Consider the following 23,344-nt stretch of genomic DNA (forward strand, 5'->3'; position numbering starts at 1 on the left):
AAGGGTTCTGAAGTGAATGAGAACCAAAATGAACCGTGAACAATGTTGAGAGAAATATATTTTATCAGTCAGACAATATCTTCTATGAAAATAACCAGAATATATTTTTTATTGTATCGCGTTGTTACTTTCTTTTATTTTTATAGAAAATATTGAACGACCAATAAAGTATACGCCATACTACTTTTATAAAAAATATATTTGAGTAGAGCATTCTAGCAAAATGAAAATATTTTTTTTTCTTCATTTACAAATGACACACCGACACTATTTTTTGAGTAAAAAAAAAAAATAAAATACATATTTTTCTAAAACGAATATCATATTTTTCATGCTCTAAATAATAATTAGTAGTTATTTTAATTTTAATCAGCCATAGCTTGTTTTTAAAAAAAAAATTTTTTAATTTTCTAATAAAATTATAATTTATGGCTGTATATAAAAAAAAGCTTTTTTACTGGCAAATAATTCAAGTCCACGTGTTTTCAGGTCAGACTGTACAGTTTCTTGAAATACAAGTGTTGACAAAGTTTCATATTTATTAAACAAACACACAGTGTATAAAATACAGAAACAAAGAAAAAAAAAAAAAAAAAGATAAAGGTTGTATTTTAAAAAAAAAATAAGTATAAAGTTTTTAAAAAATATTTTTCTATATACTTATAAATGAACTGATGAAAACGTCAGCTTACTAAGCTTTTAACAAGAATAGTAAATTAAGTTTGTTTCTCTTTTTAGTGTATACCTTCTAAATTCAAATAATCAACTCAAAGAGCTTTATCATATAAAGCACATATCCTTCCATAATTTAACTCATAAACAAACTCATTCAACCTACTGTTTTGTCTGTATAAAAAAACTTACGGAAGTTATTTTTATGTGTATAATAATAATAAAAAAAAAAAAATGTTAAAAATATTAAAAAAAAATACATTCTTTATTTAACGATAAGAGAGGAAATGAAGCGATGAGAAAATATATTGGATACATAAAATATTATAACCAGATATTATACTTAAAATATTCAAGCAAAAATTTTATATATATATTCATAATAAAAATAATATTAAAAAATAGAAAAATAAAAATTGGCTCAGGTGGTTGAAATCAAGTATGATCGTACACCTGTCATCCAACAAAGCATAAATGTCAAATTACATTATGTACATGTCTCTTGTGAGATGACGATTTTTCTATATGCAATACTGTTTTTTTTTTTATTCTGTAATGCAAATTTCGTATCTATGCAAATTATGAAGTCGATAAGGAAGTCAAGATTGGAGAATGACTTTTTTGTCTGAACGCTTTTTATCTTATTACTTTATTTTTCGATTATAATACTTTTATATTCGTGATAAAAATATTTCTAGTCAAGAAATTTGTTAAGTAATTTAATGATAGTAATATAGAGTCAATAAAAAAAAAAAAAAAGTTGATGGAATAATTATTTATTTATAAATTTAAAATTAATAATTATTGTAAATTTTTAAATGACGAGCACATTGGCGCGCTACGCGCGCCTGTATCTATACCTTCTAAAAGGTTCATTATTTATTGATTTTATAAACACAAGTATTATCATAAAAAAAAAAAAAAAAGAATGAATAAGTTGACGAAAAATTTTTAAAATTTATTTATTTACACATCAAATCAAGATTGAATGTTTACTGAAAAAGTTGTGCAACCTTTATATCTTAATTTAAAAAAAAAATAGAAAAAATAGAAAAAATTTTTTTTTTCAAATTTATATTTCCCCACATAGAAACACATAATTCGCACAAAATTTTAAGCCCAATTGCATCAAGATCCGATGATTATTAAAAAAGTTGTGCTAGCTTAATATAACAATTTTTAAAAAAAATGTAAAAAATAAAAAAAAAATTTTCTTTCAAATTTATTTCTTCACACATAAAAAACACATAATTCGCACAAAATTTTAAGCCCAATTGCATCAAGATCTCATGATTATTAACAAAGTTGTGCTAGCTTAATATGTCAATTTTAAAAAAAAATATAAAAAATATTTTAAAAAATTTTGTTTTTAAATTATTTCTTCACACATAAAAAACACATAATTCGCACAAAATTTTAAGCCCAAGTGCATTGAGATCCGATGATTATTGAGAAAGTTGTGCTAGCTTAATATGTAAATTTTTACAAAAAATGTTAAAAAATAAAAAAAAATTTTTTTTCAAATTTATTCCTTCACACATAAAAAACACATAATTCGCACAAAATTTTAAGCCCAAGTCCATCGAGGTCCGATGATTATTCAAAAAGTTGTGCTAGCTTAATATAACAATTTTTAAAAAAAATGTAAAAAAAAAAAAAAAAATTTTCTCCCAAATTTATTTCTTCACACAGAAAAAACAAAGCTAACAAAATAAATAAAAAAATAATAGAAAAAGGCAAACAGAAAGAAATTCGTATGAGAGTAAGTGAGAAAAAAACAATGACCAATCAAATGTCCGGAAGACCGATGATGTTTGTCCTTTTTATATTAGGATTTGTTTTTTTTTATTTTCAAGTTAAAATAGTAATATGTGTTTTTTTTTTAAATTTTTTTTAATATTGTCAGAGATGAAGCGTGACTTTAATCTTTATGTAACTCAATAGCTTTAATATAATTATAATGTCAGAACATTATTGACAATAATTTTATAGTTTGAAGAATTTAATTTAATTTATTTCTCAATCAGGTATTTAATGGTTATTTCTTTTCAATTCTAAATATCGATAAATGATAAAGAAAAAAAAATTACTTTGTAATTAGACAGTGAATAGAGCTTAAATTTTCGTAATAAAAATTATTTTCTAATGAATTTTTGATACTGGAAAAATTTAAAAAATAATTTCATTTAGTTCTTTTTATAATTGAAACTTCCAAAAATATTTCTAGCATAAAATATCTCACAAAGAAAACTCTCACAATCATGAAAAAGAAAAAAAATAAAATTATTATTTTATTTATTTATTCACTGATTTCAAAAATAATATTTATACAGCTTATTTTTTTTCTTCATAATAAAACTGAATATATGATCTTTGAAATAAAAATAAATACATATTTAGAAGTATGGAAATTTTTATATTTATAGTACCAAAAAAAAAAAAAGGCAAAAAAGAAAATTGATTTTATCATGAAAACAAATCACGTGTGTGTCTAATAAAATCGCCACTTGTTCTGATCCGTTTTTTTTTTTGTTTTTTTATGATACTATCATGGTTACAGATTAGACCAATTTACCGAAATCATTGCTTACAATCCAAGTCCAAAAAAAAAAAAAGAAAAAAATAAGAAACCTTTTCTTGTCATTTTAAACTTTGAAATAACAATTTGGATCAGATGATAAACAAAGTCATTAACTGACGAGCTAATTTAATTTACAAACTAACCCCTTAAACTTTTTGAGACAGTATTAAAACACCATAATGAATAATAACCATAATAAAATTAAATTAATAAAAAAAAAAAAAAAAGCTCTAATGAAATTTAAAAGATTTTGATAAAATTTCAAGACATTATAAGTTGCTTTAAAACTTTTGATTGATGATGGCACTTGTTGGGCAAATATAAGTTGAGCCTTGAATGATTTTACTCGGTTATAAAATATCTCAAACAAAAATATCTCAAACCCATCAGCATCCGTCTTAATTTATTCTCAATAAATAAAAAAAAAAATCAACAACTTTATAATAATAATTTAGAAAAAAAATTAAAAAATAATTGTAAACTCATCAATATTTTGTCACGAAGCAGACGAGACTCTGTCTGGAGCGGAATGAACCTCTTCGATTTTATGCTCATATCAAGTGGTTTTCAAACAATGACCCTTTAACACTTGAGTTACTTGAAAAATAAAAGCTTTTTTTTATTTTCTCTTACATTTTTGCTCGTTATTTCTCACGATATTTGATTTTTTTTTTTTTTCTTCTTTCTGATCATGTAGTTTGAAAAGTGGTCTCTTCAAGTTACAATTTTTGCTAGTCAACTTGACAATCAACCTTGTCCACCACCACCATCATCATCATCACCAACCAATAAGACAATGTCATAGAGTCAATGACTCTCTTTGTTAATAATTACCGCTCATAATAACTACGCACACATACAAACATTATGTTACTGTGATATCTTTGTTTCACTAGCGGGTAATCAATCTTGATGACCTGACACGAGTCAGACCTGTCGGTTTTCTTTTTGTGCATAAACACAATGTGTAGCTAAAACCCCGGATGAATATACAAACGATAATCTAAGTGTACAACAGTATACAGCAACCGTGACGCGTATAAATATTTATAAAAAAAAAATATAAATAACAAGTATATGTATAAAACAGAACAATATATTACAAAAGAAAAAAAAAATTATTTAAGGTCGATTCAACGCTTGCGCTTTGAAACTATATAGCTTCAGTGTTTAACTAAAATTTCAAAAACTCTTGCAATTTTTCATCAAAGCGTTAATGCTTTTTTTTCATTGTTTAAAAGGTTTTATTTCAATTTTAAATTCTTTTTTTTTTTTTTGTCTTCTAAACTTGGTAGGTTTTTTTTTTTTTTTTAATTTTTATTATTATATTCTTTTTCAAGTTTTTAAAAAACAAGCTGCAAAAGTAATTTGACTGAATAAATTGGTGGTATAAACAATAACTCTGAGAATAAAAAAAAAAAATATTAAAATAAAAAATTGAGAGAGTTTGAAGGAAATAAATGTACAGTAAATTGGTCTTGTCTTGAATTTTATATTTTATCATACTGACGATGAGTTATATTTTATTTTTTTCCAGTACATCAAGCTGTAAAAATAATAGAAACAAAAAAATATATCCAGAATTGATATTGATTGAAATAAAAGTAAAGTAATTTTTTTTTTTAAGATAGAAATTTTTAAAAATAGAAAATATTAATTTTCATAATTTAAAGGATGAACAAAGACACCCCAAAATTTTTTTCACTCTTATTTTTTATCTAAAAATTATTTTCATCAATTTTTTTAGAGTTTAAATAATCAAGAATAATAATAATAAAGATAAGAACAAAAATAAAAAAATATGTCTTGAAGAATTGAAGATTGAATTCTCACACAATGATTTTTATTTTAAATTTTTTTTTTTACTTTTTTTTTCCGTTTATTCCTCACGATTTTACCTATATTTTACGCTCCCGGGAATGTAACAAAAGAGGCATCGCTTGTTGCAAGCTTTGATGATGAAATCCTTCGACTGGTATCTTCGATAAATCTCATTGAAGACACACAAGTGGTACATGGTCTTTGAGTTTTTATTCCACCTTTTTATCCTTTTTCTCTTTATTGAAACAGAAAAATACACTATCCGTTTTTTCTTGTTATTTGGTGCGTCAAAAACACTGACAACACTAATAAATTATCAACAAACTTTTACATTATTCTACACAAAAAAAAAAGACTTGAATAATTATTTAAAATAAGTTTACAACTCAAACAAACTAAAATAATATTAAAACTTTTTTAAATTTACTATTGAACTAATTAAAAAATATTTAATAATTTTTTTTTTATTTTGTTTACTAATTTATATTTCAATTATAAATAATTATAATTGTCTTGAAAATAATACTGTATAAATTTTGCTACAATTTTTAAAAACTTAAAAGAAAAAAAAAAAGAAAAATAATTTATTTTTTAGCTGATAATTTGGTAAAGTTATATAGCTTCTTGTTTATTTTTTATTTTTCGTTTGTCATAAAGATTATATAGCACTGATAGCATCATCATGATAAAAATAAAAATTGATGATAAACTATATTCTTCAATTTTATTAGTTTTTTTTTTTTTATCTTATGATAAAGCTCAACTTTAAGTTGAGAAATATATATATAAAATTTATGTATAGCATGAAATAAAAATGCTGACAATGTAAGGATGAGAAAAAAAAAAAAAAAAATACATAGAAAATACAATTGCTAAAGAAAATACTGACAAATGAACAAAAACCACTAGTAAACATACTTTTAGATGTTCTTTGTCTTAATTGTCAGTTGCCAAATGTACACAAAATGTTTCACTTATTTTTCGAAATAATAAATACAATTAAACTTTTTGACAAAATTATTATAATTTATTTATATATAAATACAAAAACTTTTATACATATCTTTTGAATTATTCAAAAAGTTGAGCAATTACTTGATGACATTTAGAGTGACAATAAAACATATTATAGTTTTTTTTTTTATAATGATAAAACTTTTAAGCTAAACTTCAAAAGTTTTATTTTATTTTTAAACTATATATATTTTGATGGTTAATTTAAAGAAATCAAATAAATAAATAACAAGTCCTTGAAAATAAAGATATATAAAATAAAAATTTTCAAGACTTAAAATTTTGTTCAGCATTATTTTGAGAGTTAAATTTTACGAGCTCATATTGATCATGTTTTCTGAGGACACTGTTAAAATGCTTGTGGCTATAACTGACCTGTAAAGTTTGTCATCAGTAACACCAGCAATATGTCTATCTCTTCAAGTCTTCCATATTTTTATTTTTTTTCATTTATTATTTATTTTCTTTTGATATTATTTTAAATTATTTTTTTATACTGATGCTCTTTTACAAGATAATTACCCTCTTGTAGAAAAATTTTCTAGAATTTTTATTCATAAAAAAAAAATAGGTGAACATTGACAAACATAAAATATTGTAAATATGTAGGGTGATGGGTCAAAGAGCATCTTGGCAACACTCCAGTTCATGTTTGTTGCAGTTTCGTGATAATAGTGTATTATAAAAAATAAAATATCACAAAAAAAAAAAAATTAACAAAGTGACTATAAAAATATAAAATAAATAGTGTTATTAATTAACAAATAATTTAAATCTTTTAACATGATTTAAAAAAAAAATTTTATAGCTTTAAAATTTGTTGTTAAATACCAGAATAAATATAAATAAAAATTTTCAAGTTAATATTTAAGGTTCTTGGCCTTGATCTTGTCCTCAATTTGCATCAAGTATTTTCATAATAATCTTGAGACAAAATGTGCACTTGATTAAATATCAATGAGCAAAAACATAACATTTAAATTGATACTTGAAAAAGCAATTTAAATTGATGATGCATCATTCAAGTTGATGTACCATTCAATTTAATATTAAACTATTAAAATAATTTTTTATTTTCAACAATTTTATTTGCCAAGTATATTAATCATTACCAAAATGGTCAAGTATTATTCACTTTCTTCAAAATAATAATAACAGTGTAATGTGATATATACTTCATCATCAACAATGTGACATTAACACATATTGATCACACAAATTTATGAATATTCAATGAGTTAATTTGAATTTAGTAATGTATTCAAAATTTGCTTAAAATTTACAATATATAAATTGTATTCAATTGAAAGTTTCAAGTTAATGTTAATGGTGTATATACATGTCAAATTATTTCTTGTCTACAATACAATTGTCAATTTTCATGACTGCATAAATTGTTTACGTACAAGAAAGTCATTGGAATTTATAGTATTTCAAATATTAAATTATTGATTTTTGAAATGAACAGTATGAACTTTGATAAATTTTAAAAATAGTTTTAGTATGTAAAATAAAAAAATATATACAAAGTCAATAAGTATTTATGAATTCTAGAGAATAAAGGGTTAAAGATAAAATGTTGAAATATTTTATGATCATGTTCAATGTGTATTAAGATGAAAAATAGTATAAAAGGTTTCATCGTTGCAAAGAGCTTGAATCTGAATTTCATTTTAAATTTTTAAAATACATTTTTTGTATATAGTTGAGGAGAATTGATGCTTACATTTATATGACCACTTGGTTAGATATTAAAAAAAAAGCATTTTATGATGCTGAAAAAAAACTAGCATTATATTGTGGTTGGTGTTGAATTTACACTTACAAGTTTAATACATTTTCGATATTGTGGATATAATTTATCACGTTGGGTGTTGAGTTTATCTCTTGTACAGTATAGACCACAAAGGAATATATTCAAAAATATATGGTTTATAATATATGACAATATATTATAAAAAAAAAAAAATTATTTTTGATAGTATCATTTATTTTTTTTTTTTGTATAGAAGACAGAAATTGAAAGTAAAAATAGAATTTTTAGAAAAAAAATTCATTTGAACTTTTCTTGATTTAGATTTAAATATTCTTTAAGAAAAAAAATTTCTTTTTTGAATGATAAAAAAAGCTTCTTGGGTCAAGGTAATAATGTTTTGAAAAAAAAATAATTTAAATTGAATTTTAAAAATACTTTGAAAAATTTAAAAATATTTTAAAAAAACCTAGTAATATTTTTAGAAGCTTTAAAAAATATTAGTTACATTGAAAAACACTTTTTTAATTTAAAAAAATATTTCTTTAATTTTTAAAAGTATTTTTTTCAATTTTTAAAAATATTTATCTCAATGAAAATGACAAAAATCCTAGCAGCTATATTTGAAAAATATAAATTAATCTCATTTTTAATATATATGTTTTTGAAAAAAAAAATTAAGACAGCTTTATTAAGTTAATTTTATCTTGACTATTGAGGCCAAAAGCCACTAATCATTTTCTCAATATTTAATAGTATATATATACTGCCAGAGTTCAACGAAAAGACCTGTGTCTGAAAGGAAATAGAGTTTGTATTGAGTTGAATTATCGGCTACCTGGTATTCAATCATCTTTTCAATTTGTACTCTTGCTACCATTTTTATTCTTGATTTATCTTTTTTATTTATTTATATTTTAATTCATTTAATTTTTAATCTTTAAATAAAAAAAAATTCTACAAGTTTATTCAGTTGTGAAGCCCTTGAAACAAATCCGATTGATAGATAATGAAGAATTTAAGTTTTTCATCAAAGACTTGTTAAATACAAATGTTACTTTGAATTAGTACATTTCAATTTCAATAGTAATTAAATACTTTGATAAGGACTCTGTCAAAGAACAAAATAATATATGTAATTTACAAAATCTCATAAATTTCTTTGAGGTATATTTCAGTTATTATATTTATTTTAATGAAAATTAAAAAGAAAAAATATTATTTTTCATTTTTATTTTATTATTGCTTTTTGTTTTCTTTTTCATTTTTTTCATATAATAAAAAATAAAAAACTTTAATATCACTCAACAAGAGTATGCTTTTACTATTAATTAATATTATTTTGCTTTTTTTTTTTTAATTCATGTCTATGACAAAAGTTTACTGGTATTTTTTAATTTTGTCTGACTACACGTTGAGAGTAACTACTGAATTTATATTTCCCGTTACAGATACAATGTAAAAAAAAAAAAATTTATTTAGCAATATCATCGTATGAAGTGAAAGTAGAAAAAAGCTTATCTTGTGTTGCAAAAGCTTCAGTACCATCAAAAAGCTGAGCTTTCACATGTGTCGATAAAATTGAATTCTACCTAACGAAAATGTTAAAATTGCAAATTGCAAGTGTAGCCAAATGATGGTAATTTGTAAAATATTATTTAACAAAATTAATTAATTTACAATTAATCTATAAAAAAAAACCTAAACACATAATTAAATGTGTCTAAAAATTATTAAAACAATTAATTAACAAAATAATCACAAAAAAAAAAGAATAAAATTTTCTAAATAATTTTGTCAATTATTAAATAATCAAAGTAGCAATTGATAATATGAAATAATAATTTAATGGCACTTTAAATAAATCCAAATAGATCATAAAAAAAAAAACATATAAAATACCATTTGGTAACTAATGGCAACGGCTGGTCCAGATGCTAAGCGCGCGCATCTCAACCATCGACTCTCCCTGTCTTGATTTTTTAGTTTTCTTTTATCGTCGTATACCTAAAAACATCCCCTATGCTTTTGATGGGGCGCGTACCATTTATCCCTCAACATTTTAGATAACTCTCGGTCTCACTTTGTTTGTAACTGTATACGCACATCAGTAAGAGTAGGCGTCGCGGCGCGTGGTGTAGCCGCCGCCCGTCTTAATAATAAAATAAAAATTTTTTATTTATTTATTATTTTGACATTTTCATTATCTATTATCAATAATCAAGTAAATATATTTCACTATTTTCCAACAACAACAACAACAACTTGAAATTTTTTTTTATAAAATTATTGAATATTAATTAACATTTGTTTAAAAAATATTCATCAAAGTTCCATATCCGTCCGTGTGTTGATTATTTTAATTTTTTATTATTTCTGTGATTATTATGAAGACAATCCCAAGGTGTCTTAACAACGAAATATATATTTTTTTTTTCTCCAGTGGTTAATCAGTGATTGAGTGTTGATCAAACAAGCCATAGATAAAAGTAGAAATTGTTGAGGCTAAATTAAACAAGTGAAGTGAATTTAATTGAAGCTCTTCTTGACCAGTGTCTATTTAATTATTATTGATAAATAAAAAGAAACTAGTATCAATATTATAATTGATGTGTTAAATGTCAAAAATATATTGATATTAAATTGAAGAATATTTAAAAAAAACATCAGGGTGCGGCCAAGAGTATGGCAGGAATGATACCAATAACAAGAACAGTTGGTAAACCACGAGGATACAGAGGTGCCGGTTCACCAGCTTCTGAAATTGCAATGGATCCACGTAATCTTGATCCAGCTGCTGTTTATTCAAATACATCAACACCACAAATTACAAATCATCCACAGGTCAGGCATAAATTTTTTTTTTCATAATTTATATTACATTTACTTTTCATTTAACATAAATTTAAAAAACTTTTTTTTTTGATATTATTATATACTTGACCTAATTTTAAATATAAGGTCAATGATCCAATTATATCAACAAACAATGAATATTAAATTTAAGTAAAACACATTACATAACAATTTATAAATAAATTATTTTTTTTTGAATTTAACAAAGTGATTTTATGATTATAATAATAATTATTTAATAAAGAAAATAAATCAAGAAAAAAATAAAAAGAGAATCAGTAAAATTGCTGTTAAAAAAAAAAAAATTTAAAGAATAGATTATTCGATTGTGTATGCAGGGGATAAGAGAAGATTGTAACATGGGGTAGAAAAACATGCAAGCAAGATGAGGGTGAAATGGATGAAGAAGGTCGCTTGGGGTTGCAACATGTTCAACGATTGCTTTGCTACTACTGTTACGATTACCTATTCTCGTGTTAAAAAGCCTCAAGCTTTTCCCTTCAGACATAGTTGAAAAAAAAAAAACTTAAACCATTTATTTATTTAATTTAAAAATAATATTTTTAAAATATTATTAGAATTAAGATAGAATATAAATATATAAATAAATGAATGATTTGATAGGTTGATGTATCGACCCAAGTTGACCTAAACTCAAGTAATATTCATGATTGGGATCGTCGTGCAACACCAATGTATTCACGTGAAGATTTTAAAGAACAATATTGTATAACAAGTAGACAATTAGATGCTGTTGAAAAATCAAGTAGTGGTATATTTGGTTGTTTATCAACAAAAGGACCATCACCATGTACAACAACACGTGTATCAATATTATCAGCATGTGTACGTGGTGCATCAAGTGATGAAAATATATGTGATGCACCATATCCAAGAAAGCCTTTTCAAATTTTATATCAACAGCCTTATTCAAATTATCATCGTGGAATAACAAGATATAATCTTGATGATGATGATTGGGTTGATACATCATATTTTCGTCGTAGACCAACATCATTTTGTACAATATCTGATCCAAAACGGTAAGCATCATCATAATATATTATTTCTCATTTTTTTCTCTTCTTTTTTATCGTTTGCTGTTAATTGTTCATAAACAAAGTATAGCACGTCGCTTGTGCATCTTTAGAAATCTAAAAATAATACTAGAAGGTCATAAAAATATAAAAAAATAAATAATAATAAATTAATAATATAGTGTAACAATTGATCTACTTGATCTAATTCACATTAATGATCTTGGTGGAACGATTAAGCTTGTGTTAGTTTATAATTCAACCCTCTTTATCATCATTATACTTTATATAAACTCGTACTCTTTTTTTGTTAGATATATTTTTTATTTCTTTTTTATTTTATTTTTTTTATATTACAATTACTCATGTTTGTATGTAGGGTGACTATGTACACTGAGTTTTATTAAAAGAAACTCGCGCGTTTTCAACAATCCGATAATGCCAGTCACATTTGTAGAATATAAACGGAGGTGGAAAAAAAAAAAAAAGCAATTGATGATGCGGGTATACTAGTGGGTGGGTGAATTTAACTTCAATGTGTATGACTGTATAGTTATTCTATCAATAAAAAAATAAAACAAATAGGTAGAACATTAAATTATCCGTATAAAAATAAAAGAATAAAAACCATTGATGGGTTATGGAAGAAAAAAAAAAAAATAGCTAAACGACCTTACAAATTAAATGAAAAAAGTAAATGAAAAAGTTTTTAAACCACAATGGCTATTTCTACGAGGATTTATTGGTGTTCCAGATATCTCGTGACTGTATCCAATGATTTTAAAACAAATGGTATAGGATTTAGTAAAGTCAGGCCATAATTCTGCTATTTGACTTGAACTCGTAGATACACATGGCTCCCTGAGGATGAAGATTCGATAAGACTTGAGGGACCGAGGCCTGTTCTACCATCAGTACTGCAAACACCACATAGTGCAATACACAAACCAAAACATGTTAGTTTTGCACGTTCACATACATTGACATCATTTGATGTTACATCACTTAGTAGAAGTCCACCAAGAGCACATAATCCAGAGCGTCTCATTGATTCACAGCCAACAATTCAATCAACAACAACAATAACAACTGGACCAGTCATCTATACACCACAACCAGAACAAAAAATTCTTGTATTAGGTATTTATAATTTTATATTATGCATATTAATTTGTGATTATGATGATGATGTAATTTAATTTTGTTATTATAATTGTATTTTAGAAAAATCAAAAAGAGGTGCTATGAAAGCACAAGCAACACAAACTGATTTATTAACTGGTCTACCAAGAATACCAGTAACACTTAGTCCAAGAACAATTCAACGTGTTAAAATGGTATCACAAGGTGCTCAAACAAATGGCATTATAAATGGACGTAAATTAATTAAAAGTTTATCAGAAGCTGGAAAATTTGGTACACCATTAGGTAAATCAAAAGAAGAAAAAAATGAACATGCTGAACATGAACCATTACAAAGAACACAAAGTGAAGAACCACCAAGATCACCATTTCTTGTTAATACACCACCAAAATCACCAAGTTTTAATGATGAAGAAGAAGAAAAAGATGAAGATGAAGACGATAATGATGATGATGATGATATTGAAAATTATATAAACAATGGTATTAAAAAATTATTAGGAAAAAATAATGATGATGAAGAAATATTAATTGATTTTAAACCAGCACCAGTATCACCTGATATTAAAGCTATGATAAGACAAATGCCATTTGTTTATAGACGTCCAATAAATTTACAAAAAACATTATCAGATGGTGAAATTAGAATTGAAAGAAGAGAACTTATTGATGAAGCTGGTGCACCAAGTTATCCACATACATGTCGAAGAAATTATCATGATCCATGGAGCAGACCTAAAAGACCATTGACCCAATTTTTTTCAACACCAAATGATTTATCATTATTGAGGGTTGATTCCCCTCAAGAAGAACACAATGAAGAGGTATATATTAATATAATATTTTTCATTATTATTATAATATTATAAAAAATTTATTTTTATGATTTTTTTTATTTTTTTTTTATTAGGAATTTCATGAAAATATTATTAGACGAGGATTGTATAGAAAAAGAAGTGTATCATTGGAAGATGGAATGCAAGATTTACAAACATGTGATTTTATTCTTCCTCGTTCATTGCCAACATCACCAACATCACCAACATCAAGTCCAGGTATTTTAAAATATAATATTATTAAATAAATTATTAATAATAATAATGAAATAATTTTTTTAGGATCACGTAAAATTATTGAAAATCCAAAATATGAAATAAGAAGACCAAGTTTTTTACGTACATGTCCAATTGTCGGTACAGTATCATCACCATTTGCATCAAGTGATTCTTTGACAAATGACGTAACAAAAGATCACAGTGATGGAATATGGAATGAGTCACAAGCAACAGTACTTCAAGCTGATTCATTATCATTATTAACGCCATCATCATGTAGACGTCATTTATTATTATTACAACATCAACAACGTTCATCAATGGATACAGAGGCACTTGATGTTGAGGATGAAATGGATTATTGTCCACCAAGTCCAAGAATACGTCTTGAGCCAGCAACTCCTATTACACTTACTCCAAGGTTTTTTATATATTTTATATCAACTTTATTATTATTTAAACTATAATTTATGGTTTATCAATATTTTTTTCTTAATTTTATACACAGTGAACCATCAATACTATTAACAAATGGACGATCTCGAGTTAGTTTACAACGTCGAAGTCCAGGATCATCATATTCACAGCCTCAATCACAATCATCAAGTGAAATGGCACTTAGTATTGGTAGAACAGATTCAGGAAGAACATATACAACTGATTTATCTGAAGCATCAACAACTGAAGATTATGTTACTGCAAATGCTTCAATTGGTACTTGTACTGCATCAGCAACAACAAGTTCTTGGTCAAAAGCTGGACATAATCAACTTTCATCAAGTACAGCACCATCTGGACCTACATCAACAACAACAACTGCTGCTGATGGTAGTTCATTTGAAAGTGCAAGTTCAATTTACAGTTTAGCAAGAAGTGAGGTAAGTTAATATATTAAAATAATACTATGGTAGGACGCTTCGCGTCTATCCTACCTTCGTAAAAAAAAAAAGTTTTTATTTTATTTTTTCTTAGCTAAAAAAATAACGAAAAAATATATGTTAAAAGTTTTGCAATATTCAGTCATCCTTTCTATAGCTATTTTATTTTACTTTTTTTTTCTCTTGAGAATTTTACATACGCATCTCTAGGTTTTCCAATCGTGAGAGTGATTCCCCCAAGGGCCAAGATGACTTTCGATTTATAGTTCAAACGTTTTCTCAAACTTGACGACTTATCGATTTGAAAGATATAAAAAAAAAAAAAAAAAAAAGAGACCATAAGCTCAATTTACCATTATAGAATATTGATTTTATAATACTATCCTTGTTAATATAAATGTACGTGTATTTGTAGGCTGTCATTGAAGAGCCACCAAGTCCCAGGATAATACATAAAGAGATTGAAATATCAGTTACACACAGTGATATAATACCACCATTATCAAGAACACGTTCATCAAGTAGTAGTAGTTGTGGTAGTTATGATCTTGATGATGCTGTACCAGAACCATCACAAGATAATTATCAAATGGCACCATTAAGTGGACATACATCTGATGCTGATATAGATAATGATGTAATTAAATTATATATTTTATTAATATACATTATTTAAATAATAAAATATAAATTTTTTTGTTTTACAGTTTTTACCACGTAATAAAGAACATCGTCGTTTATCATCAGGTGAATATGCAGAATCACCACCAGATAATCATACATGGACCGAGGAAGAATGTCATAAACGTCGTAAAAATTTTAATATAAATTTTTCAAGTTGTATTGAAAATGAACGTAATAATAATATTCATCAACAAGAATATTATATTGAAAGTGCTGATGTTAGTCCAACACCAAGTCATCGTCATCGTTCACGTGGTAAAATAAATAATAATAATAGAAATTTATATAGAAATAATAAAAGAAGAGATTCAGCACAAGCAATATTAACAAAAACATCACAAAAAGATGATTGGTCACGAGATATTATTGATGATTCAATACAAATACCAACATCTGATGATTCAAGTTGTAGTCATCATTATCATTTATATCATCATCATCATCATGTACATAATCAAGATAATAATAGACACAGAAGAACACGTGAAAGTCCAAGAAGAAAAACAAGTGGATATGTATCAGCAAGACGAAGAAGTAATGAGGTAATTTATTATAAAATATTTAAATAATATTAAAATAACAAATTAATTAATTTAATTTATATTTTAGGATAAAAATGCAGCATTAACTGGTAGCTTACCAAGAAGACGTTCAAGACCAATTGATGATATATGTTCAAGTCATTTAAGTCCTGGTGGTAGATATACACGTAGTCCTGGTCACAATGGACAAACAACAATAATTATTAAATCATCAACACCAGAAACAAGATTAAAAGCTGTATCTGCTGAATCTTTGAGATCAGTTAGTCCTGGAAGTGACAGTGTTTTTTACAGTGAAAGTGCTGAACCATGCTCAATCAATCATGATTCTCATCATTGTCAAAATTGTGGTAAAGAGGTAAAAATTAATTTCTTTTTTTATAAATAGATCATCATCAGCTAATAGTAATAAATTAAAAAATTATAAAAAATTTTATTTTTGCATATATAGGTGGTAGAGGAAATTGTTCAACCACCAGCTGGTTTTGCAGATTCACCAGAAGGACCACGTACAACAATTGTATCAAAACATGTTACACATAGATTATATAAAAAATTTGATAAAAGATATAGATCAGAAGATCGTGGTGAACGTAAATATCATCGTAATAATAGTAGATCAGATGTACGTGCTAAATCAGAAGAACGTGGTGGTAGATCATCAAGTAAAGGTTCAATTGAAGATGGTATTAGAAAACGTTTACAAGCTAGAAGTACTGATGTCAGTATGGAAGCACTTGCTTGTATGTTATTTTTATATAATAATTAATAATAAAATTTATATTATATTTTTAAATAAAATATTTATTTTATTAGATCGTGAAGATGAGGATTCTTATATTCAGCCATATACAGAAAATGAATGGATTTATATTGGTGAACTTGAAGAGAGTCATGTATGGAAAAGACCAGATAGTCGTGATGGTGATGATGAATCATCAGAGGGACCCTTGAAAGATCGTAGAGGTTCACAAGGTTCAACTGAAAGTGAAAAATCATTTAGAAAAAAATATCAAGCTGCAACACATAGAATGGTTCATCGTAAAAGCTCCGGGGAAATGTATAAACGTATTCAAAGCAAGAGTTTTGGTGAGCTTTTTTATTATTTATACTATTTTTTTTTTTCGTTTGTAAATTTATATATGGTAGTATTTAAAAAAATCAACAATTTGTAGAAATAATTAGGTCAATTGTTGTTGAGAATTTTTTATTTGTTACACAAGGCATTTGTCGATTTATGTCTTTATTTTTTTTTTTTCTTTTGATTTTTTTCTTTTTGCACTAATAAAATGAAGGTTGTTTTATTTTTAATCGATACCTCGACCACGGTCGTTGGGTCGTCTCGGTTGTACGATGCCCCAAGACGAAATAGAAAAAAAAAATAGTAACTAACTACTTTGCGTTCTTTGGATTTTTTTATAAGGCTTTTTTTAACTCTTCATCTTTCATACACTAAGTTTCTCATCAAGAAAACTTTGTCTTTTACAAAACACTTTTTTTTTTTTTTATTATTTTAATTTTTTCCTTTCATTTCCCAAGAGGCCACCGAGTACCTCAAGTACTGTTTTTAGTTTTACTCCTCCAGGCGTCTCATTTTATTCTTTATAGAAAAAAAAATATAAATAAAATGAGGCGTTGGGTGTAATTGAACTTGTTCATACTCAAAAAAATGTTGATGAGTATTTTTTTATATTTCTTTTACATGTTGATGTAGTTGTTAATTTTATATTTATCAACATGAAAAACATTGATGACCTTCTAGTACAAAGTCAGTGTCTGTGATCGATTATTTATTTTTTATTTTTTTATTTATTTTCGATGAAACAGTGAATGAGCGTGTCGTCGTTGGCTATATTTGCAATTGAAAAACTCAAAAGACTCAGTCAGCTATATGTGATAAAAAATAAAAAATAAATTTCTTCATCATCTGCCAACCCTCACTATATTTCAAATGCCTTCTAGAGTCGATGACTCAGTCAACGTGGCATTCTGTCTCTAGTCGCTCTACATTTTTTTCTTTCAATTCAAAAAGAACAAAATTGAAGATAAAAAAAAAAAAAAAAATTACCTCTCAGGCTTTTGAAATTGGTCTTGCTAAAAGAAACATGCCTGAAAAAAAAAAAAAATTCACACTAGAGTAAAAAATGACGCGTTGAGATGAAAAATATTTGAGAAGAAAATGTTTTTTTAATTTTTTTAAAAAAATAATAATAAAAAAGAAAGGAAATAATTCATATGCCTACTCTCTTTTCCTTTCATATGATATTTAAAAATAAAACTCGCGTAACACACCAAAGTTTATCTAAATATAAATATCTTGGTGATTTAACTTTGAGCTTTTGCATATTGCTCAGTATATAAATTGTTTATCTCACTTTAGCATATGATTGTTAATATTTATCTGGCTTTATTGATAATAAAATTTATAATATTTACTACCTAAAGATAGTTTGGTAGAGACGTGATATCATCATAAAAAAATCATAAAAAAAAATAATAAAAAAATATTATTATAAAAGAGAGATAGACAGTGAAAAAATGGGGAATATAATACGAGTTCAGCAAAGCTAGTTGAGGAGCTTTTTGGCTTGCAGTCAGTGGGTCAGGGCGCCAAGTCAAATTCCAAGAGGCCGTTGGCTGAAATATCACAGTACCCAGGACACCTTTTAACAATAATCACATTTTAAAATATTTCTAAAGCAGTCTAGTGTTCATTTTATTTCTCAATATTTTTTTTTTTCATTTAAAAAATTTTATTATTTTTAATTAAGTGTACAAAATATATATTTTCAATTTCAATTTTTATTTTGTGAATAAAGAGTTAAATTGCCGACACGAGTCGTTGGTGTGTGTTGTGTGTCAATGACTTAATCGGTATTTGAAAAAAATATAAAAATGGTTTGCGATTCAGCTGGTACAAATTGTCCACCAGAATTAGGTGATGATGTATCATTAAAAAGTTCACTTGAAGAATTATTAAAATGCATGCTAAGAGTATGGTGTCGAGAAGAGCAAGCATTGACTAAACTTGGTGTTCCTTTACCTGGTAATTATATTCATCAAATTAACAATCTATAAATTCATAAAAAAATTTAATTTATTATTTAAAATATCTATATTTAATTGATGACATATGAAGATCATTGGCTGTATGATTATTTGGCAAATTGTCGAAGCCTCGACCTTGTTATTTTTTTTTTTTCCACATCTAGACATCATACGAGACAACAAAATTATATACAAAATATATTTTTACAATTTATAATGCCAAGAATAATTATTATAAAATTGTTATAATAAAAAATTTATATATTTATTAAATTTACAGTCTGGCGTTTGTCATAGATGATATGTATTTTTGGACTTTGACATGTTCTTTGAAGAGTCGCATAATAAATATTTAATTTCCTCTTAGTAACTCAATTTTAATTTATTTTTTTATATTTATTTACACACTATAGTAACTCTGGCAAAAATAAAACTCTTGTGAATGATTTGTTAATGCTAGAGCAATGCGTACACGACACATTTGTAATTATACAAAAATACTATGACGTAATAATCTCGTCATTTTAAATGAGTGTGTATGTCGCGTGTCCTGGTTATACTTTGTGTATATATTTTATTTATTTATTGACGATGAAACAATACGAGGGACACATTATCCAATATTTTATTCTACCTCATCACTTTTTTTTTTTTTTATTTTATCATGCGCATAAATTGTCCTCATCGTGCTTGAGATACATAAAAAAAAAAAAAGCATATAAAAATTGACAATATTTATCCAGCATGTAGAAAAAATATATTCTCAACTCGTCTGAAACTTAAAATAACATCCTTCAAATGTTATTTTATATATTTTTATTTTTCACTACGTGCATAATGTTTTCTCCCTTTTTTTTTTTATTATTTTTTTTCTTCAAGTTGTAGTCTCTTATTTGGAATTCCATCTAAAATAGAATAGATGACCTCATTTTATATATGCGTCTTGTTATTGCAAATTTTGATAGGATAGAAAGTATATTGTTTTTCTTTATTTTCTTTTTATCACTATGTATATATATTTAAAATAATTTAAATTTAAATATTTTAGAGAGTGACAAAACAGTTATTGTAAAACGTGAAGCTGGTGGTGAATTTGGATTTAGAATTCATGGTTCAAAACCAGTTGTTGTATCAGCAATTGAACCAGATACACCAGCTGAAACATCTGGTCTTGAAGTTGGTGATATTATTATGTCTGTTAATGGAAGAAGTGTTATGGATGCAACACATTCTGAAGTTGTTAGACATGCACATTCTGGACCAGATATATTAGAACTTGAAGTTGCTAGAACATGTGATGTACTTGCACCACGTGTTACAAGAAGTGGACAAAAAGAAAATATTGAAGTACCACTTTATTCAGGATATTTATGGAGAAAAGCAACATCAACAACATCAACAACATCAACAACAAGTATTAATTTCACAGGTTCATTAACTGATAAATGGGTTAGAAGATGGTTTTCATTACGTCGTGATAATTGTCTTTATTACTACAAGACTGATACAGTTAGTTTAATTTATTACATCATTACATTGTGCTTTTAAGAAAGATATTAACTTGTTTATTTATTTTTTTTAAATGTAGGATTCACAGCCAGTTGGAGCTGTAATGTTACTTAAATATGATGTTGAGACGACATCAGAAATTAAGCCATACAGTTTTATTATACGAAAACAAGGAGCACCAATTCATCATTTAGCTGCTGATAATGAAGAAGCTGCAAGAAGATGGATTAATGTTATACGTGAAGCTGTTGAAAGAAATAATCAGGTAAATTATTTATAATATTTAAATTTAAAAAAAAAGATTAAAAATATAAATTTATTATCAGGCTGATACGTGGCTTGATGCATCATTGAGAATGCAGTACATGCCAGCTTCATCAATTCAACGACCAGATTGTTTTGGTTATTTAAGTAAACAACAAGATCGTGCTAGGAAAACATCATCACCAACTGGTTGGTCAAGACGTTATTGTGTATTAAAAGATGCTGCATTATATTTTTATAATGATGCTAATGCTGATAAAGCATTTGGTGTTGCATGTTTACATGGTTTTCGTGTACATGGTAGTGCACCAAATTCTGGTGGTAGAAAACATGCATTTGAATTACAACCACTTGATCCAACACAACGTTGTTATACATTTTCAACTGATTCTGAAATGGATAAAAAAAGGTTTGTATTATTTTTATATTCTTCTTTTGTTTTATGTATATTTATTTATAAAGTTTAACATCTATTATTGGTATTTATCATGCATGATTTAAAATTTAATCATCTAGATTTTATTATAATACATTTCAATGAGCTATTGTAAATTAATATTGATTAACTTTTTGTTAATAATTTATACTCCAGATGGCTGGCAGCACTTGAGTACTCGATCGACCGATGGATAAAGGTAGGCTAACGTGTCTCAACCAATCAACAAGAATAAATTATATACAACCAAGAAAATAATAATATTAAAAAAAAAATAAATAATAGGTAAAACAATAAATATAATAATTTAATTAGCTTTTATTTTTTCAATATTTTACAAACATTATAAAACAGAATAAAAAATTCCTCACCGTCCCGAAAGCACATATTTATTATTTGCCAACTTTAGCTGAATAATAATTTATTGCCAAATTATTTATTATTTATTTAATTAATAATAAATTAAAATCTCATGAAAAAATTATTCTAAATTGATAAAGAAATTTGTTTTTTTTTTAATAATTATAAATGTATAAATGTGAAATTATTAATTATAAAAAAAAAATATATTTATTTATTGATTTTCATGCACAATTGATAATATTTTATCGGTATTCTTAGATATATTATTATTGTTAAAATGAGTCGAGCATCGTATGACAAAAAAAAAGCACTTAAAATATTATTATTATATTAAATATATATATTATATTGTATAGAATTATATAGCAAAAAAAAAAATCCCAAATGAAAAACAAATAATAATTGTAGTCAATATATTGGCTGGAATATTTTATTGAATATATAAAAACGAGACTGCACGAATGAATGATCAATAAAATATTTATAACAATTGTCGAGTAATATATAGTTGTTGTTATTGATAGTTTATATATTATTGTCATAAAAATATTAAATAAATTTGTTAAAATATATATTAAAATATATCCCGATATATTAATTATAATTAGCAGACGAAAAATGAAAATAAATTATTTAAGAATAAAAAGAAGAAAGGATTTATATAAATGACATTTTTGAAATTCAAAAAGAAACATTTATTATTAATTATTAATATTATTTCAAAGCGTGTGTGAATATTAAATTAAGTCATTCATAGATGTATTGTGTACCTCATGAGTCATGCGCACTTGTTCGCATTTAAATGAATTATTCACTAATTAAATAAGTTAATTAAATATTTTTTTTTTTAAAATCATACATTGAGTTTCAAAATTGATGATTTTATTAATATTACATTGAAAAGAAATTCCTTTTCGTGTATAAAATATAATTTTTTAAATTTTAATTATTTACTGTGCTTTAGGTAATTTTTTTAATTGAAAAGAAAAATTAAATTTAAACAGATATTTCTAATTGTTTTCAGTAAATGAATTTAATCAAAAAAAACAAAATTATATAAACACGGAAAAAATTTTTTTTAATGTAAATAAATGTTAGAAATTTTATTTTGTAAAATTGTCAAATTACGACGTCCAATTTTCGATTAAAAAAAAAATAAAAGGTAAAATTTTATTAACGTCGTTTTGAGTCATAATATGGCTGATATAAATTTTTAAATATAATTATAATAAAAAATTGTGGAGGTGATTGATATTTGTGAAAACAAAAAAAATAAAAAAATATATATTTAATGTGTTCCAGTAAGTGGCCCAACACAGATTGGAAAATAAAATATATACGAACAAAGTTGAGAAATAAATAACGAGACTTGGAAAATGAGAAAAAATAAAAAAAAAATTAAATTAAATTTAAAGAAACTGATGGGTAAGACCCGCTCAAATTTTCAGATGATAATAAAGACTTTAATACAAGTTGCCACTGTATTATAAAAACCCCATTTAATTATAAATTATAAATTCATTTTTGATTAGGAAAAAAAACAAAACAACAAACAATCTTTAATAATTAAAATATCATTTTTATTTTCTTTTTTTGTTTAATTTTCTTTTGTAAATTAATTAACAAAATTTGTATTAACTTTCGAACTTTTTTTTTAAATTTAAATTTCATTCAAATTAATTTTCAAA

The 23,344-nt window shown here is 25.2% G+C and overlaps 1 protein-coding gene across 2 annotated transcripts; it reads left to right on the forward strand.

Annotated features, from left to right (window-relative positions):
* The first annotated feature begins 9,825 nt into the window (after positions 1-9,825).
* LOC122849817 (gamma-2-syntrophin) lies at positions 9,826-21,558 on the forward strand. 2 transcript variants are annotated; one of them, XM_044148642.1, is made up of 16 exons: positions 9,826-10,685; positions 11,322-11,740; positions 12,582-12,874; positions 12,959-13,701; positions 13,788-13,932; positions 13,996-14,353; positions 14,441-14,810; positions 15,226-15,447; positions 15,518-16,036; positions 16,104-16,394; positions 16,488-16,779; positions 16,853-17,125; positions 20,133-20,593; positions 20,673-20,858; positions 20,920-21,266; positions 21,450-21,558. In XM_044148642.1, the coding sequence occupies exons 1-16, from the start codon at positions 10,527-10,529 to the stop codon at positions 21,499-21,501; spliced, it is 5,130 nt and encodes a 1,709-aa protein (XP_044004577.1). In that variant the 5' UTR covers positions 9,826-10,526; the 3' UTR covers positions 21,502-21,558. The 2 variants fall into 2 exon arrangements, with proteins under 2 accessions (XP_044004577.1, XP_044004578.1); XM_044148643.1 differs by lacking the exons at positions 9,826-10,685; positions 11,322-11,740; positions 12,582-12,874; ... (7 more) ...; positions 16,488-16,779; positions 16,853-17,125 and adding an exon at positions 18,409-19,082.
* Positions 21,559-23,344: the final 1,786 nt, after the last annotated feature.

Source organism: Aphidius gifuensis, linkage group LG2 (genome assembly GCF_014905175.1).
Source record: "Aphidius gifuensis isolate YNYX2018 linkage group LG2, ASM1490517v1, whole genome shotgun sequence".
Taxonomy (NCBI): domain Eukaryota; kingdom Metazoa; phylum Arthropoda; class Insecta; order Hymenoptera; family Braconidae; genus Aphidius; species Aphidius gifuensis.